This window comes from Bos mutus, chromosome 22 (genome assembly GCF_027580195.1).
Source record: "Bos mutus isolate GX-2022 chromosome 22, NWIPB_WYAK_1.1, whole genome shotgun sequence".
NCBI classification, from domain to species: Eukaryota; Metazoa; Chordata; class Mammalia; order Artiodactyla; family Bovidae; genus Bos; species Bos mutus.
Window position 1 is genome coordinate 57,534,874 of NC_091638.1, and position 19,159 is coordinate 57,554,032.

A 19,159-nucleotide genomic window follows, 5' to 3' on the forward strand; every position below is an offset into this window, starting at 1 on the left:
CCTTCAGCTCTTCCTCCCTTCCAGCCCTCCACCCTCCCAAGTGACAGCCCGCACATACCCCATTCCCCCACTTCGGTGCTTCCCTTTCTAACCCAGTCCCCACGATGGTCGGGAATTACCTTCCTAAAACTCCCGGCTCATTGAAAATCCCCATCAGCTCCAACCAGCCCCGTATCTGGGACCCTGGTCACACTGAGTGAGGTCACACCTGACCCGGTCACACCGTCCTGTCTCTCCAAGCTCACCCACGAGACTGTCCAGCTGAGCCGGCCTCTCTTAAGAAATAGCTGCCGCTTGAACAGGCATTTGCACACTCGCGTGCGTTACTCAGAGCAGCCAAAAGGTGGAGGCCACTCTAGTGTCCACGGATGGACGATGGGTACACAAAGTGTGGGCTAGCCTACACCCACGATGCAGCACTATTCGGCCTTAAAAAGGAAGGAGGTTCTGACGCTTGCGACCACGTGGACGAACCCTGAGGCTGTTATGCTAAGTGAAGTAAGCCAGTCACAGAAGGACAAGCATCGCCTAGGAGTCCACTTATATGAGGTCCCTAGAGCTGCTGAGTTCATAGGGACAAAGAGTAGAATGGTAGTTGCCAATGCCTGGGGGAGGAGAGGGGGAGAATTAAAGAGTTTAAGGGCACAGAGCTTCAGACTGGAAAGATGAAGAGAGTGCTGGGGATGGCCGGTGCAATGGTACACCGTGAATGCGCTCGATGCCGTCGAACTGTACGGTTAAAACACGGTTCCAACGGCAAACGTACATTACGGATATCTTAACCACGATCGATAAACACACGTCTGCTTGCTTCCTCTCTCCGCATTCTCCTCCCCCAATGGACCCCCTTCCTTGTCTCTCTTCCGCGTTTATCCAAATATTATCCACTCCGGGCAGCCCTCCCTCATCCCACCCTCCCTGAGCTCCCGACGACAGAATCCTGGGGCAACTCACAAGCTGGGGTCCTCCTCATCTGCAGGCTGTGAGTTCCACAGGCAGGGATGTGTCTCCTCGTCCCCAGGGCCCCCGCCACCCCCAGGGCCCCTGCTCCTGGGCTCTTACCTTCATGCTGGCCACCGCCAATGCGCTCTTCAGCCGGTACTTCCCGTCCTTCTGGGGGTACGTGTACAGCAGCACATCACTCATCTGGGGAGAGGGGACCCCGTCAGACGTGTCTTAGGCCCAGAAGGCACGTGCTGGGCATGTCCTGGAGCCTCACTGAACACAAGCATCTCGCATTCCCAGGGACCAGGGGAGCAAGGGCACTCTGGGCTGAAACAGGAGACCCCTTCTCCGCAATTTCACATGGACACAGAGGAGCAAACGCACACATGCCCACAGGAAGTCCGGGACGGGGATGTCGGTATGAGGTTTATCCAGCACCACTCCAAAGGGAAACAACCCAAACACCTATCAGTGGGTATCAGGACACGGAACTGTGAACTGCGGCACGTTCACAGCTCGCAGCCACACAGCAACCAGCGGGCAGACAGAACACGCCTGACGACAGGGCTCAGCCTCCAAGACACACCAGCGAGAAGAAGCCGGACTGTGGAGTCCACGTGGCTTCACAACATGTACATGAAGCTCCAGAACAGCTCATCTGCACTGATGGAAGTAAGGGCAGCGGGTGCCTGGGGGACAGTGAGGGGAGGTGCCCTGGGGAACTTCCGTGGGGCTGGATATGCTCCGTATGTCGACCCAAGCAGGTCACATGTCAATATGCAGCTGTCGACAGACACCAACATATACACTTAACACTGATGAACTCTCTATCAAGTCAGCCTCTAACAAGCAGAGTTAAGGAAGGGAGGGAGGGAAGGGGAAGATTCTTGGGGACAGGGAGCTGGCGGGTCCTGTTCACTGCAAATTAGATAGCGTTAGTCACGGCCGACTCTCTGTGACCCCGTGAACTGTAGCTCGCCAGGCTCCTGTGTTTGCCTGGAGAATCGCGATACTGGAGTGGGTTGTCATTTCCTCCTCCAGGGGATCTTCCCCACCCAGGGATGGAACCCGCGTCTCTTGCATTGCAGGAAGATCCTTTACTGTCTGAGCCTCCAGGGAAGCCCATTCACTGATGCACCTCCAGCAACACAGCTGATGCTTAATTAAGGTTTGTTGAATGAACAACTGAAGCTTGCCACCCCGAAGCAGGGCAGACATGCAGAAACTTAAGCCACTCTGCCTTCAGAGAGAGTGTTTCTGTCTGGCTAAGTGCACAGCATGAAGAGCCGATGGCGTCCTCCAGGTGGCGCTATGGGCCGTCCAAGCCTGCTCTGCTGGAGCTGAGTGGCTCCAGACAAGCTGTCTCGCTCCCCGGGGCCTCAGCCGCCCCATCTGCCAAGTGGGGAACACCACCACCCCCACTTCACTACAAGCATCAAGGGAGAGTGGCCCCCGGGGAGGCCCCATGCGTGGGAGCCAAAGGGGATCAGGAAGACGGGGTCTGAAGAGGGGGCGGGAACTCAGGGTCCGCGCTCCTCTGCCCGCAGACAGCGTCTGCAGAGGGGGCGGGATGGGCGAGTTTTCCTGCCACTGGCTCTCCTGGTGCTTCTGGGACTGGCCTGGGCACTGAGCCGTGGTGCAGTCTCAGGCAAGCCCTTCCTCTCTCAGGGCCTCACTGTCTGAACAGAGTTGGAACAGACCAGGGTCGGCAAACTGTTTTGTAAAGGGCCAGATATTCATGTACAGATGTGAGAGCTGGACCGTAAAGGCTGGGCGCTAAAGAGTTGATGCTTTCAAACTGTCTTGAGAGTCCCTTGGACTCCCAGGAGGTCAAACCAGTCCATCCTAAAGGAAACGAACACTGAATATTCATTGGAAGAAGGACTGATGCTGAAGCTGAAGCTCCAATACTTTGGCCACCTGATGCTAAGAAATGACTCATCGGGAAAGACCCTGATGCTGGGAAAGATCGAAGGCAGGAAGGAGGAGAAGGGGACGACAGAGGGTGAGATGGTTGGACGGCATCATCGACTGGACATGAGTTTGTGCAAATTCTGGGAGATAGTGAAGGACAGGGAAGCCTGGTGTGCTGCAGTCCATGGGGTCGCAAAGAGTTGGACCCAGCTGAGCAACTGAACAACAAAGAAAGAAGTATTTCAGTCTCTGTGGGCCAGATGGTCTCTGCTTCAACTGCCTGACTCAGCCATCGTCTCCCAAAAGTAGGCACCAGAGACACTCAAGGAAGAACGAGTGAGGCTGCACTCCCAGAGACCTCCCTCCACAAAACAGGGGGCCAGCCGACCCCCGGCCCAGAGGAAGCTTCCAAGCCCTGTCCGGCTCTGTTGTTCTAACACTGACAAGAACCACTGGCCAGGCCAGGCTGAGCCCCTGGCAGGAAGGATCTCAATTCGGGCCCCACCGTCCCCTCAGGCAGGCGCAGAGGGGGAACCGAGCCACAGACAGGCTAGACTCCCCCCTCCCAGGTCTACAGAGTTCATCGTGGAGGGGTCAGGATCACGAGTGAATAAAGGTGCCTCCAGGGCGTGCAGGGTGGTGTGTTTGGGGGTGGCCACACCCCGCCCATCCCTAGGGAACCCACCCGTGTCACCACGGTGACCCCGCCTTTCTGCGGCTACCCCTGGAGCCACTGCTGCCATGGCAACGCCACCGGCACCCAGGGCTCTGTGAATGGTCCAGGACCACATGGCCTCCCTGCACGGCAGCGCCAGCCTGCCAGAGTGGGGGCTTCTCAGGGGAGGTGACAGGTGGTGGGGAGGATGAAGCAGAGGGAGAAGAGCCTCTGGACTTGGCTCCTCTGGTCTTTATATGGAGCTGAGTGACCAGTGAGGCCGGGCCAAGGCCCCGGGGCACAGGCCACAGAAGCTCAGCAAACCTTGGCAGGCAGCTGCGGATGAGACGCTTCCAGCCAGGCCCGCAATTCCCCTGTTCAGGACTGTGAGGCCAATCTGGAATTTAGCCCCCCAGCTGGCAGGGCCATTGGAGACCACCACACCCTGCCAGCCCTACGAGTGAAAGCGCCCATCTGCACCTGTGACTCCACCAGGCCAACAGAGGTGTTCCAGACACACCGTGTTCCTCACACCTCTACCCTTTGCTTCTGCTGTTCCTGCTCCTGAAATGCTCTTCCTTCATCCGCCTGACAAAACTCCAATCCTTCCTTCCAAGCTTAACGCGGGTACGGTTTTCCCCAGGGAAAAAAATATACAAAACACTCAGCATACGGCACAGCACCCAGAGAACACTCAACAAATGCCAGCTGCCCCTGTGCCATCCACCTTCCTATTTCCCCACTCTCCTGGATCCTCTCTTTCCTTCCATATCCCCCCCGCCCATCCCTGAGATTCTGCCCAAACTACTCTCATAACTCAATCTTTACCCTGGACACTGGAGGTTGAGGGCAGAGAAAGGGACCCTTAGCTATTGGGTTCCAGCACCCAGCACACAGGAGGTGCTTCAACAGAGAGAACTCCTACCCACTGACTCGGAGCCTTTCCACTTTTACTTTGCACACAATTCTAACAAAGTGAATGGAGACTGTAATAGCAGGAACAAAAACTGACAGCGAATGGTAGAGGAGCAGAGAGAAAAATTACTTCTAGCAGAGAGGAGAACTTAACAGGCAAAACACCTCGGGGGCTCAGGACGGGGGCCAGGACCTGCGTAAAGCTCAGCATCCGCTGCTGTCATTCAGTCGCTCAGTCGTGTCTGACTGTCTGCGACCCCATGGACTGCAGCATGCCAGGCCTCCCTGTCCATCACCACCTCCCAGGGCTTGCTCACACTCATGCCTGTTGAGTCAGTGATGCCATCCCACCATCTCACCCTCTGTCGTCCCCTTGTCCTGCCCTCAATCTTTCCCATCATCAGGGTCTTTTCCAGTGAGTTGGTACTCCCCTCCAGGCCTGGACGTGCCCTGGTGTTCCAGACTGGGCTGGGACGTCATTAAGGACGTCCCTCTGTCCTGTCCTGTGCACACTGTAGACAGGGCCGGGCTCAGCTCAGAGCCCTGGCTTCCTTCGGGCCTCCGCCCCCGACCTGCTAGGAGGGCCAGCCAGGTCAACTCTCCTTTCTGGGTCTCTGGTGGCTCACATGTCAGATAAGGCAGCTGAACAGTTACCCCAAGTTTAAGACCCTCCTGGTTTTAGGAGGGGCACGTGAATAATGACATCATACGTCACAACATTCCCCTGAAATCTTTCAAGTAATACCCGAGGGAGAGGCTTAAGCCCTCAGCTTTCCGCTTTCCTGGACGATCCTCGCCCTAAGGGGTCGGCTCTGGTCTCCACGGCCTTCCTGCCATCCTCGGGTAACGGCCCCCAAATGCTTCACAGAACCTGTAGTCCGGGCTTGACTGGAGGCCGGGTACTTACCAGAAACAGGTGCCGGGGGCGTCTGTTCTTCCCTGTTACTTTCATCAGCGTCCCTTCTTTCAGAAACTCCTGTGAGCAGAGAAGCAGACCTCGGTGATCAGGCTGACCCTCTGCTCCGTCCAGCGGGAAACCAATTACGGTGCCTCCCGGAGCTCGGGTGAGCGGCTCATGGCAGAAGCCCCCTGCCCAGGAGCCATGCTCCACGCCTGGTGGGGCAGCCCTGGAGACGGGCATCTGGCCTTTGGGGAGCACCCTCTTTGAACCACACCAACCCAGACAGCGGGCCAGCCACAGAGTGGTCCCAACAATGACTCGGCCCCTGGTTTGCTGCCATGGGCATCCGATGAGAACAGAGCCTCTGAGATGCCAGTTTGCTACAGTGGCTGAAGACCTGCAAACAGTTACGACAGCCCCCTCAATTCTGGAGGATACAAACAGATGTCTGATCGTCTTCACTAAGCTGAGGCCTCTGGCCAAAACGCCGGGTGGGGTTTACACCTAAGTACCATCTCTCACTCCTGCTGCTTGTCCTTTGAGGACCGGAACGGGTCAGGAATACATTTTTTTTTTTTTTTACTACTCTTGAGCTGAGTTTTGTGTTTTCCATTTGGAAGCTTTAAAGTGGGTAAATCTGTCTTTTAAAAAACGTTGGGGTTCCTGAGAGATGATTTCCCAGCCACTGGACTAAACTGAGGATACTGGTGTCTCTTCTGAGAGGAACATGGAACCCCAATGGCACTGCTTTCTAAAGGCCCTGAGAGCAGGAAGCCCGAGGGGAGACGGCCAGGGGCCTGCGGAGCCCAGTACAGCCCTTGCCCTCCCGCCCTCCCCTCCCCCTGCCCCCCTCCATCCCTGCCTGTGGGCACCTGCGGCCAGGCCCGTCTGGGGCCAGCCCAGCTGAACAATGGGGCTTATCAGGGCCTCACCCACCTGCCTGCCCGTGCCCTCCGTGGTGGAGGCACTCACCCTTCCTGGCTGGAGGAGATCCCCTTGGCCCCGAACGCTGTGCTCGATGTGGACCAGCTTCTGAAGGTTTTCCTGCGGGCGGGAGCAGGGCAAGGGCAAGATGGTCAGGGCCCCTCATCTCCTCTGTAAGGAGTGGGCGGCCCTGCTTCCACTTCGGAGGAGGAAACGCAGCCCAGGAGGGACCTGCTCCCAGTCCGACTTCCTGTCGCTGGTGGGACCGGGAACCGAGCCTGGGTCCACGAGATGCCACCGTGTGGGCTCCCGGCACTCCAACTAGTCCCTGCGGGCCTGGGCTGTGACAGTGCCCTCTGTCTGCACGCCGTGGAGATGGTCCCTTGGCCTCGCTATGCCGTCCGATACCCGTTTATCTGGGGGCCACTGCTCCCGCTCTAGCCTGTGTCCCCCGTAACGCCCGGAGCATCCAGATTGCAATAACCCACGTGGCAGAAGCCTCAGGCCAGACTGGCTCTGCGGGCTTAAACCCTTTGCTGAGAGCTCGGTTACTGAGACAGAGTGACCAAGAAAATGCAGTGCCTGCCGAAGAAACGCTCTGGGCTCCCTGAAGAAACAAGTGCGCCCAGGAGCTCACTGAGAATTCACAACACGTACGGTCCCGGGCCCTTCCCCTGTCACAGCGGCCCGGAGTGCTGGAAGGGCGATGACCCTGAACCTCACGCAGGGTTGGGTCTAAAGTCAACGAACATGGTGAAAACTGCAGAGAAAATGCCCTGAAAAGGCCTCGACACCGTCCCCAGTTCAGTTCAGTCATTAAACCATGTCCGACTCTTTGCGACCCCATGGACTGCAGCACACCAGGCTTCCCTGTCCTTCACCATCTCCCAGAGTTTGCACAAAATCATGATGCCACCCAACCATCTCATCCTCTGTTGCCCCCTTCTCCTCCTGCCTTCAATCTTACCCAGCATCAGGATCAGTTTAGGGCATAAAATCCTACCCGTCAGAAAACGTGTAAAAGTTATTCTACCTCTGGTTACGACACAGGAGCTGCAAGAAAACAATGCCCCCACCCTAACAGGGAGAAAAAAGAATCACATCATCTAGAAAAGCAGAACTCTGCTTATAGTTATTGGAGCGCGGGGTCCCCAGGACCCCACCGTGGACACAGGAGATGAATGAGTTATCGCCTCTGGCAACACACAGGGAGGAGGTGGTCAGCATAAAGAAGCTTGAGAAGAAAGCAGCTAAAATGTTAATGGCTTCTTAAAGGTCAGGTGTGGGCCGGTGGGACAGTATTAGAATAGAGGGAGCCCCAGACCCAAGGGGCATGTGGAGGCCCTCGCAAGCTCTTTCCAGGAGTTTCTGCCCGGTGCTTTCAAGGAAGAGTGGGGGCAGAGAGAATCCCCTCTTGGTGCTGAAGGGGTGCAGGCTGCCAACTGTGGGGCTGGCACGAAACCCAGCCCATTTCCCCAGGGCCCTTTCTCCTATAAGACCCTCCACCACCGTGGGAGGTGAGGCTACTCTCTCACTCCCAGACCCTGAGGCAAGGAGCCCATGGCTTCCGAGGCAAGGGCAGAAGCAGCTCGAGGTGCCTGTTCCAGGAAGAGGTGGGTGACCTCTGAGGTGCAGGATCACACACCAAGACAAAGCAGAAACCTGCCCAAGACCCGCCACTGGTACACGGCAGAGGCTGGCTGCCCATGAAGGAGGGGCAGGAACGCCGAGAGCGTGCCAGGCTCGCAGGCCCCCCTTAAGACTGAGGCTTGTCCGCGGGAGCCGTGACCCACGAGCCCTGCGTGACAGGACGCAGTGGTCTAGCCCCGAGGAGGGGAAGGACGCAGAGGTCCCTTCCGTGGTGCAGAGATTGCAAAAAGCAGAAGACGCAGCAGGGAAAGCCCCCGGGCCCTCGGGTCCCACACATAGCAGCAGGTGACAGCAACCACCTTCCGGAGGAGCATGACTGTGGGGGTCTGAAGGGGACGTCTGACGACAAAACCTAAACTCAGCTCAACTACTGACCGCACGGATTCAGTTCCCACCCTTGACGTGACCGGCCTGAGCAGAAAAACAGACACATCCACTGTTAAAGGTAGATGCTATTTCCCACAGGGTCTACAGTCCCTCTGCACATAACGGTGTTCGATCAGGCACAGGAGACACACAAAGCAAGGGAGAACCCTAACCCATTTTCAAGACATAAAGTGTTCCAGAAAACCAGAATGTGAGGTGACACAGATACCGGAGCCATCAGACAGGGACATCACAGTGACTACGACTAATCATGTTAGAGGGGCCGCCGGAAAAGACAGCACGCACGAGCAGAGGGAGTTTCAGTAGAGACGGAGACACACGAGAGACGGAAATGTGAACAGTAAGAAATGTGCTATCAGAAACGAAGAATTCCTAGAACAAGCTTAGCAGCAAATCGAACACAGCTCGGGAACGAATGAATGAACCTGGGGAGGGCTTCCCTTGTGGCTCAGCTGATAGAGAATCCACCTGCAATCTGGGAGACCTGGGTTCGATCCCTGGGTTGGGAAGATCCCCTGGAGAAGGGAAAGGCTACCCACTCTAGTATTCTGGCCTGGAGAATTCCATGGACTATCGGTCCATGGGGTCGCAGAGAGTTGGACACGACTGAGCGAGCAACTTTCACTGTCACTTTCTTTTCAAGCTGAGATTCACCACCTTGAAACAAAAAGAGAAAGTAAGAGTGCAGGCTGAGGGGCAAGGGAAGGACCGAGCACCCAAGAAAAACTTCCAAAATTAATGGACAAAAAGCACAAGCCCAGGAAGCTTGATAATCACAACAGGATACATGCCACTACTTCTCCAAAACACACATATTTAGACATCATGGTCAAACTTCTAGAAGTCAAGTGTAAAGAGACGATCTCGAAGGCAGCCAGTAAAAACGGGACCCATTACATAAAGAGGGTAAATATAACCACTGCAGCAGATTTCTTCTCCAAAACTAGGCAGGATATAAGACAGTGGAGTGGCATCTGTAAAGCACTGAATGAAAGTTCTGGTCAACCCAGATTTCTATACCCAGGAAAAACATTTTTTAAAAAGGAAGGTAAATCGATCAATTAAATGAATGGATGTTGGATGCTAGGAGCCAGGTTTCCATTCCAACACTCCTCTTGGGAGGGGAAATTTACAGAGAAGCCAGGGGAGGAGTAACAAGTAAAGTTGAAGACTCAGTGAGACATTCATATTTAGCTTAACACAGATGGCTATGTACAGAAACGGCTATTCCTATGAGTATATACACAGTAAATACACAGTAAGTCTTTGCTCTGTAGCTGACAGAATCAGAAGAAATGATACTCCAGTAGCAGTGAACATACCATGCCCACATCCTGGTTTCTAAAACCATTATCCAATTAAACAAACCAAGGCTCTCTGGAGAAACAGCTGATTCTAGGACTGGGGCAGGACACATGCAACGTGAACATGGAGCATCTCATAGTGCCAGGAAGCAAGGAAGTGCTCAAAAACTAAGCAAAATAAAAATCCCCACCCAAAGCCACATTGATGGGGGCATGTGAAAGGGGCACAGGAACCAACTGGCCAACTCCTAATGGCCAAAGCTGGGACAATTTGAGAAATAAAATCAAGTGCATGGGATCAGAAGTCAAACATAACATGTTTGTGAGTTCTTACTGATATAAATAATTTAGGTATAAATTAATTTAGAACTGGTGAACACATTAATAAACAAGGGAGAAGAGACCAATCTCCCTTGCAGAAGATGTCCAAATAATTTAGGTAGACACTCTTTCCTCAAGAGGAGGGAGCATAATTCCCTACTCCTTACATGCAGGCTGCACACAGACACTTTCCTCCAACCAGTATGGACCGGCAGCTGGGGGTGGAGCTTTACATGCAGAAATCCCACCAGCACAACCTTGACCAGGCAATCACGGTTCACATCGACAGTCCTACGTCACGCTGCCAGGATGTGCCCTTCATCTGAAATTAAGAGTAGTATTTTCTGTGATCTTTCTCCCCCTAAACTATAAACTACTCATGCGTATGTGTGTAGTTGCTTCAGCTGTGTCTGACTCTTTGCGACCCTGTGGACTGTGGCCTGCTAGGTTCCTGTCCATGGGACTCTCCAGGCAAGAATACTGGAGGGAGCTGCCATGTCCTTCTCCAGGGGACCTTCCCGACCCAGGGATCGAGCCTGCGTCTCTTATGTCTCCTGCACTGGCAGGCGGGTTCTTTACCACTAGTGCCGCCTGGGAAGCCCAAACTGTAAACCTAGTCTACTCATGACAGCTCAGCGTGGGAGGGAAGACGCGGCCCTTCCTGACCGGGTTTTTCTCTTTGGAAGCAGAGACATCCCCCCTAACAGCAAGTGGGAACCCCCCGGTCCATCTGCTGCTACATCTGCTGCACAGACTCCCAAGCGCCTCTGTATTTTGGCTACATTGAGGGAAATCTCACTGTCTATACAAAATGCCAAAGAGCAGGGAGCTCCCGGACATCGGGGGAGCAGAGAGGGCCCGATGACCCACCGGATTTCCCACCCCGCTGGCTTCAGACTCCAGGCTTGCAGACTCCTCCATCAGCTACCCTGATGTCTCCCCCCAAACTCTTTTCCAACTGCGCCTACACTGGCCCCATCTTAAAGCCTCACTGGGTGACCCTCTGAGCTCTGACACACTGGCGCTTTCCCGTCTTCACGCCTGTATCCAGGCACTCTGCCTGGACCACCTCGGCCCCCTGTGCCTTCATGGCATGCGTACAGTCCTCCCTGTAAGGGCACCTTCCGTATCATCGCATCTCAGCATCCCCAGGGGACAGATGAAACCCTTTTCTGAAACTTATAGCACTTTCTCTCTCTCTCACGATGTTTATCATGATTCTTCATGTCCATGTCTTAAATGCTCTGCTAAGCAGTGACTTCCTCAAGGGCCAGGACTCATGGCTTTATCTCTGTAACTCCAGATCCCAACCTAAGACCTGACATACAGCAGGAGTCCAAAAGACGTTACTTCCCTTCCCCTTTTTCTACCTGTGGATGACTCGCTGTAAGGATGCTCTGTGCACCTGCCACAGCAAAGCCAAGCAACGGCTTGGCACACACACCACCATCACTCCCACCGCCGCCTGTGTCAGACATCACTAATCAATCACTGAACTTTCCTCACCGAGCCAGGACTCAGCCTCAGAATCATTCCCAACACACAGCTTTAGCTTATTGACAGCTTAAAGGAGCAGGAAAAAAATGTAGACACCAGTAACCATGGAAACCACTGGAACAGAGTTGGGAGGTGGGATAAAGCTGACCATCTCGGACAGACACCCAGTAAACGTCTGATCAGTGTCTCCCGAATGAAGTTACACACCGTCAGAATCAGGCGTGTGCTCAGAGCTCACGTGGTCCCGTGAATGAGCAGCTCTCAAACTTGTGTGGGCCAGACATTCACCTGGGGTGCTTGTTAAAACTGCCTATCTCTGAACCCTACCCCAGAAGTTCCAGTTGGCAAGACTGGAGGGCATGTCCAGGAATCTCTAGTTTACAGAGCACCCCGGGTGCTGATGTAGATGTCTCAGACCAGGGTCTGGACGCTACTTTTCCGGTCTGTGCAAGTCTGCAGCCCTCCTCATTGTTCAAATAAATGGGGAACCGGAGACTCGGGGAGGGACACGCAGGGCCTGAAGTCACACAGCAAGTGTCAGGGCCAGAAACCACGGCTCTTTGCAGGATCCCATGAGACACATGATGGCCTGTGCCCCTCATCAAGAAGTGGGGGTATCACAAAGCAGACCTGGGCAGGGTGGAGGGGGCCCTGGCACCTGCACCCACGGGGAAGGTGCCCGGGGCCAGACTTACGCCTTGCTCCATGCTGTCATTGGCACGGTCTGTGATCTTGGAGATGAGGGTCAGCGCACCTGAGGAGAGAAGCAGAGAGCACTGGACCTCCTGGGCAGGGCCGGGCTAGCTGCCACCTGCTCGCCTCCTGCTCCGGAAGTCCCCCTGCAGGGCCATGCTTGGGGTAGCACCAATCCCTCCCATGGCTGGTGAGGGCACTGGCCCAACCCCAGCTTGGCCGCTACTGCCTGAGTGCCTTTGACAGCAGTGTGACCCCTCCGTGCCTCAGTTTCCCTGGCTGTGTGTGGAGCGTGTCAACACAGAGACCACCCTGGCAAGTCGTATGCAGTGATGGCCACACAGGACGGGGAGGAAATCAGGAGTCTAGGGGGTTTTTTAGACCCGGCGCGCCCCCCTATCACCAAACTCTGGCCACGCCCCTTCTCCTCCTCCTCTGACTGGATGTTAGCCCACCCCCCAGGGAGTCCCCACAGTTGAGGCAAAGGGGGTATCACTCAGCAGCCCCGGAGGCCTCCTGGCCCCTGCATGCCCAGCCAGCAGGGAGAGGGCCGTGCTGTGCGCCTGGGAACTGGGGTGGAGTCCACAGCCGGGGGATGGGGGGCCCGAAGCTCCGCTTTCTCTGGGCTCACACGCACACTTACCCTGCGTGTCGTCGTACTCCGCTGAGTCTGGGCAAAGGTTATTTAAATAGTCTGCAGAGGGAACAAGAGTCAGGAGTCAGTTTGCCCGGGTGAGGCCTGCCCCCTGGGATCCACAACAGGAGACCCTCAGTCTCCAGAGACGGAGGAAGACTTCCAGAAGGACGAGGGGAACCGCCTCTCTCCTGTCAGCCCGACTATAAGAACACGCGGGCACAGAGCCGGGCCCTCAGCACCACCACCAGTGTGGCGCCCGCCACCGCTGGCCGTCCATTCATTCATCCACAGACGCCGACTGGACGCTGCTGTGTGCCTGGTGCCATGCGAGGCCTGAAGAGGCACACAGTCTGCTGGGGGGACACAGATGTGACCACCACTCGGCAGAGGGTGACTCGCAAGACCCCTTAACACATTCACACCCACAACTGCTCGACGCAGGCTGGTCTCACTCTAGCTACCTCTCCACGCCGCTCGCTCACTGGGGCAGGGTCGGCATTCTTGCTACGTGCCACGTTTGCTCAGACCCCAGGGCCTTTGCACTTACAATTTCTTCCCCTTGGTACGCTCTTCTTTCAGATGGTCATATGGCTCGTGCCCTCACTTCACTGAGACCTCTGTTCAGTGTTACCTCCTCAGACAAATCTCATCTGACGCCTGGATCTAATACAGCAGCCTGTTCCCCTGAATGCCCTTAACCTGCCTTCGTTTTCTTGAGAGCTCTTATCACGGACATAATATATTTTTAATTCCTTATTTGCTTGTTTGAGTATAAGCTCATAGTGTCACAGACTCTGGTTGTTGAATTTACCTCTACGTCCTCAGTTTCTAGCACAGAGTCTGGTACACAGTAGGTGCTTAATAAATCCTGGTTGAATTAGATGAACAAACCCTCCATCTCCTGGCCCAAATGTCTTTTTTCACAGGTTGATTGCTTTCTGGGTTACACGCATATCTCTATGGGTGCAGTTCCATTTCTCCCCAGCAGAGCGTCAGCTCCTGGGCCAGGGGCTCTCTGTCCACTTGGGGGGCAGTTGCTCAGGGAGGGGATGACATTCCCAGGGGACAGTTTGTAGAGAAGGAAGCAAAGAGGATCTGGGGCTGAGACCCAAGAAACACTGACATTCCTGGAGTCATGAGGAGGAGAGTGAGAAGAGTCAAAGAGGTCAGAAGGAGGAGGGAGAGCGTGTGTCACAGAAGCCCAGGAGGAAAGGGCTTCGAGAAGCAGGAAGCGGTCAGTGACAAAGCCACAGAGAGGGCCAACAGGTCCGAGGGGAAAACATCCGCTGACTCAGGAGGGCTCTGGTGATAAGAGCAGACTTAGGGAAACGAGACCCACAGAAGCCAGGGAGGAAATGCAGACCAGGGGAAGACGAGAGTCGTTGTGTGTTTGGCTGGGAGAGGCTGCAGCGAGATGCAGCAGCTGGGCACTCTCAAGCAAGTTTCCACGTGGCCGCGGGGGTCCGGAGCTCAGCGGGAGGAAGGGGTGGGCTGGGTGCCTGGCACCTTCCCAGGGGTGGGGGGCAGGACTGAGAGACCCTGCCTGCCCCGTCCGGCCACAGTGGGAGGCCGGGTGTCCCCTGCCGCTCCACAGGTGCTGCCCCTCGCCCGGCGTCTGTGCCCTGGCCCTCCATCCAGCCACAGTGGGAGGCCGGGTGTCCCCCGCCACTCCGCAGGTGCTGCCCCTCCACTCTCCCCGCCCGGCCTCTGCGCCCTGCCCTCCCGTCCAGCCACAGTGGGAGGCCGGGTGTCCCCCGCCACTCTGCGGGTGCCGCCCCTCTGCTCTCCCCGCCCGGCCTCTGTGCCCTGCCCTCCCGTCCAGCCACAGTGGGAGGCCGGTGTGCCACTCCCCGCCCCTCCACTCTCCCACCCGGCGGTGCCGCCCTCCCGTCCAGCCACAGTCTCCCCCCACCCGGTGCCGCCCTCCACTCTCCCCACCCGGCGTCTGCGCCCTGCCCTCCCGTCCAGCCACAGTGGGAGGCCGGGTGTCCCCCGCCACTCTGCGGGTGCCGCCCCTCCACTCTCCCCACCCGGCGTCTGCGCCCTGCCCTCCCGTCCAGCCACAGTGGGAGGCCGGGTGTCCCCCGCCGCTCCGCAGGTGCTGCCCCTCCGCTCTCCCCGCCCGGCCTCTGCATTCTGCCCCCCTGGGGCCCACCTGTGAGGAGCGCTTCGTACTGGAACAGGCGTCGCACCACCCGCAGCAGCCGGTGCTTCACGTTCTGGCCGCCTCCCTGCTGACTCTGCTGATCCCAAGACCAGGACAACGAAACTCCATCAGGGACCCCTGCCCCTGGCTCCGGACTCACGGCATCCCATGTGAGCCCAGCCACACACGTCCCAGCCATGTCTTCTAGCCGGGCCGAGCCATCTCCAAAACCAGGGTCCCCTCCTCCAGGAAGTCCTCTCAGATTAGCTCTGCCCCACTCTGACAGTTCGTTCCTTCAGGCTCACACACTGCTACCTACACTCAGTAATATGTCTCTTCCAAGCCCCGTTAGCGATAGAGAAAAGTCCATGAAGCTAGCGGTTACTGGATCCTCAACTAGTGGCCATTTGTTGCTCACTCCGATGGCTTTAGGGCCCCGGCTTGCTTTGTGCTTCTCTCCCGGGACAGGAGAACAGCTGCTAAAACCCTCCCCATGGCCAGTGCTCGTGGAGTTGTCAGTGATGGCCCAGGGCGGGATGTTCCGGGTTTTCCCTTCTGCTGGGTCACCCTCTCCTCCCCAACCCCCCTAGGTCTGACCACCCGATTGGCATGAAGCCCTTCCATGCCCATCCCCACCCCTGCATCCTGAGAGCGGGTTCCTGGGACGACCAAGGGACCCACCTCAAATTCTCGGACGGCCGCTGCCAGCCGCGGGGCGTGGAGGCAGTTCTCCCCGAGCAGACTCAGGTACCTGTCGAACTGCAGGATGTGAGTGGCGTGGTGCGCAAACTCCTGCTCCCGGGCCAGGAAGACGTCGGCCACCTTCTGTTGGCCTTCCCTGCAGTCAAGGAGAGGGGGACGGGGCCCCAAGAACTCAGGCTCGAGCCCCCGTGACGGTGAGCGCCGGCAGGGCATCCCGGGTGGTGGACCCTCCCGCGGCAGGCGAGGGACCAGGCACCTCCGTGTCTTGGCGCCCCGGCCCGTCAGATGGAGACGCCGCTTTACATGGTCGGGGGGCGGGGTTGCCCGCCCCTCCCCAGCATTCCCCTTGGCAACGGGGTGGGGGTGGGGGCCCGGGGCAGCTCACCAGTGTGCCAGCCTCTCCTCCAGCTCCTCCAGGATCCCCTGGTGAAGGTCGTGGATGGCCGGGAGCTCACTCAGGCCGCGTCTCAGCTCCTCCCGGCCCACCAGGTCCTTGCCCTCGTAGTCCATCTCATCCAAGGCCCTCACGACTGCTCCGTGGAAATCCTGAAACCCAGAGACGCCTGTTACTAATGTGTACTCCCACAGGACTGATTGAACCCAGGCCCCCTGGCAACCGCCCCGCGGCTCTGGAGTCCTGACTCCGTGCTGACTCCAGGGACCTCCTGCCAGGGTCTCAGACCCTGTGAACCGGGGGTGATCACAGGTAACAGATGCCCAAGGAGCCCCCACAAGCTCCTGGCATGGAGCAGGTCTAAAGCTTGCTCATTCCTCCCCTTCCTTGTGGGGACTCCCCTGCCTTGGGTATACCCTGTTCTTTTACAGGACAGGTAAGAAGTGGGGTAGTTCCTTCTCTGAAGAAATATTATACAGCTCTTGCTTTACAACTATCCACCTTTAAAGAAGTTCATGGGCTGCTCTTTCACAACGAAGTCTAAAGAAACCACAGGCGCCTGCTCCCGGGTGTAAAAGCAGTGAAGATGGCAACTGTGTAGAAACACCCACAGGTAAGGGCTAAGAGATCAAGAGAAAGCTGCCTCCCCATCGCAACACAGCTGCGTGAAAAGTGAGCAAAGGAAAAAGCTGAAAGGAAGCGGGATGAAATGTAAACAGTGTCGGGGGTATGGAATTAGGAACCGATTACTTTCCCTCTTCTTGTCTCTGTTTTCTAAAATTTCTGTGAAACGATTAGGTACTTTAAAAATTAAATTTAATAAACATTAACATTATAAAGAATGTAAGACTTCTTTCTCACAACAAAAATATCTGATCTTCAAATACACAGACCCTTACACGAGGCTCAGCGCTTAAAAGTTATAAATACACGGAATATCCTGAAGCCACCTTGAGTCCTGAAGCAGCAAACATCGGGTGAGCCTCAACATCAAAAGTCACGGTCCAGCCACGCAGATGTTGCTGCTCAGTCGCTGAGCCACGTCAGACTCTTTGCGACCCTATGGACTGTGGCCCAGGAATCCTCTGTCCATGGGATTCTCCAGGCAAGAACACTGGAGTGGGCGCTCGTGCCATCCTCCAGGGGATCTTCCGAACCCAGGGATCATCTCTTACATTACCTCCACTGGCAGGTGGATTCTTTATCACTAGCGCCACCCTGGAGTTTGCTCATATTCATGCCCACTGAGTCAGTGATACTATCTAATCATCTCACCCTCTGTCGCACCCCCTTCTCCTCCTGTCCTCAATCCTTCCCAGCATCAGGGTGTTTCCTGATGAGTCAGCCCTTCGCATCAGGTGGCCAAAGTACTGGTCCAGCCCCAATCCAGAAGGTCAAGCCGCCTTGGCAGCATTCAGGAAGGACAACCACCCTGCCTTGTTCAACTGCCTCCCTGACGGGGACCTCATCAGTGGGCAAGAAGGTTAATCCCATCGCTGAACAGCTGTCACTGTGAGAGAAGTCTTTCGTTACAGAGGTATCTGAAAAGGGCAAGTGCCCAAGAGGCAGGGAGGTGGGTGGGGCGGAGGGAGGGAGTGGAGGAGAGGGAAAGAAAGGGAAACGAGAAGGCAGAGGAAGGGGAATGGATGGACGGAGCGAGACAGATCACAGGAGCGGGGCAGATACCCAGGGAGACTCTCTGGCCGCCCCAGAACATCGGCAAGGAGGCCACGGTGCTCCAGGAGGGACGGCAGGTATGAGGTTGCAGAGGTCTCCACTTCAACACGGCACCCTGTCCTGCAATGAACTCCTGGTGCCGCGAACGGCAAGGGGGCCACGGGGAGGGCCGTCACCCTCTTGCTGTCCCGAGGAGCTCACCACCCATCACTCAGGTCAGAAACTCTGAGTCCTCTGGGCAGAGAGAGCATGTGTGTCCTTAAGCGGAGGCCACACGCTCGAGCCATAATTAGAAACCGAATTCCATTGTACCTGAGCAGCCAAAGCCTTTCCTGAAAGCCAGTCCCGGGGGGGGGGGTGGAGGAAGTATGAGTGACAGGGAGAGGCCAGCTGGGTGGGGTCGGCAGCCAGAGGGCGGTGGTTCTGAATTCTTAGTTCTGCCCAGAGCCGGCTCTGGGACACCGGGGTCGTTCTGAACCTGGAGGGGAGGTCTCTCTGCTGACCTGGCGCGGGAGGACCCACCCACTCCTTCCTTCCGGGTCTCTGTGTCTTTTAGGAGCCAGCCTCCAGCCCCACAGGGAATCCTAAGCCTTGTTCAGTCGCTCAGTCGTGTCTCTTTGCGACCCTGTGGACTGCAGCACGCCAGGCCTCCCTGTCCTTCACCATGCCCTAGAGTTTGCTCAAACTCATGTCCACTGAGTCAGTGATGCCGTCCAACCATCTCATCTTCTGTTGCCCACTTCTCCTCCTGCCCTCAGCCATTCCCAGCATCAATGTCTTTTTCAGTGAGTCAGCTCTTCGCACCAGGGGTCCAAAGGATTGGAGCTTCAGCATCAGTCCTTCCAATGAGCATTCAGGGCTGATTTCCTTTAGGACGGACTGGTTTGATGTCCTGGTTGTCCAAGGGACTTCTCAGCCCTGGCATCCCAGAGAGAGAAACATGCTGACCCGGCCGATCACCCCTCCTGCCCGGCAGCTGGTTGACAGCGGACTTTAACACACTCCCTCATTGGCTCTGGGCAGGTTCCAGCTCAGCTACCCCAGAAGTGATCACAGGCAAACTGCCAAGCTATCTGAGCCTGTTTCCTCACCTGTAAAATGGGGAAGACAGTGCCACCAAGTATACACAGCGTGAGGCTCCTGAGAGGCTCGTCCTGATGTTTAAAACTGCCTTGGAGACTGTCAAGCGCTATTCCCACAGCAGCAATGCTTCTGCTTTCCTTTATTTTTTTAAAGTAAGTTTATTTATTTTTGGCCGCACTGGGTCTCCGTGGCCGCTTGAGGGCTTTCTCTAGTTGCGGGGAGTGGGGCTACTCTCCAGATGTGGCGCTCTGGCTTCTCCCTGCAGCGGCTTCTCTTGTTGCAGAGCACAGGCTGTTACTCTGCAGCAAATGGGATTTTCCCAGACCAGGGATCGAACCTGTGTCCCACTGCACTTGATTCTTATCCACTGCGCCACCAGGGAAGCCCTGGCTCTGCTTGAGATAAGACATCCTC

The 19,159-nt window shown here is 56.3% G+C and overlaps 1 protein-coding gene across 5 annotated transcripts in view; it reads right to left on the bottom strand.

The window, feature by feature from the left end:
- Window positions 1-19,159, bottom strand: part of FGD5 (FYVE, RhoGEF and PH domain containing 5) — a 121,756-nt gene that overhangs the window by 15,438 nt on the left and 87,159 nt on the right. For 4 of the 5 annotated variants that reach the window (XM_070359296.1, XM_070359297.1, XM_005898789.3 and 1 more), the window contains exons 6-13: window positions 15,977-16,137; window positions 15,571-15,727; window positions 14,899-14,986; window positions 12,750-12,800; window positions 12,109-12,167; window positions 6,303-6,374; window positions 5,337-5,405; window positions 1,063-1,146 (exon numbers count right to left, since the gene is read on the bottom strand). In XM_070359296.1, coding sequence (XP_070215397.1) covers window positions 1,063-1,146; window positions 5,337-5,405; window positions 6,303-6,374; window positions 12,109-12,167; window positions 12,750-12,800; window positions 14,899-14,986; window positions 15,571-15,727; window positions 15,977-16,137 — 741 coding nt within the window. The remainder of the gene's footprint in view (window positions 1-1,062; window positions 1,147-5,336; window positions 5,406-6,302; window positions 6,375-12,108; window positions 12,168-12,749; window positions 12,801-14,898; window positions 14,987-15,570; window positions 15,728-15,976; window positions 16,138-19,159) is intronic. The other variant, XM_070359295.1, reaches the window with a different exon arrangement.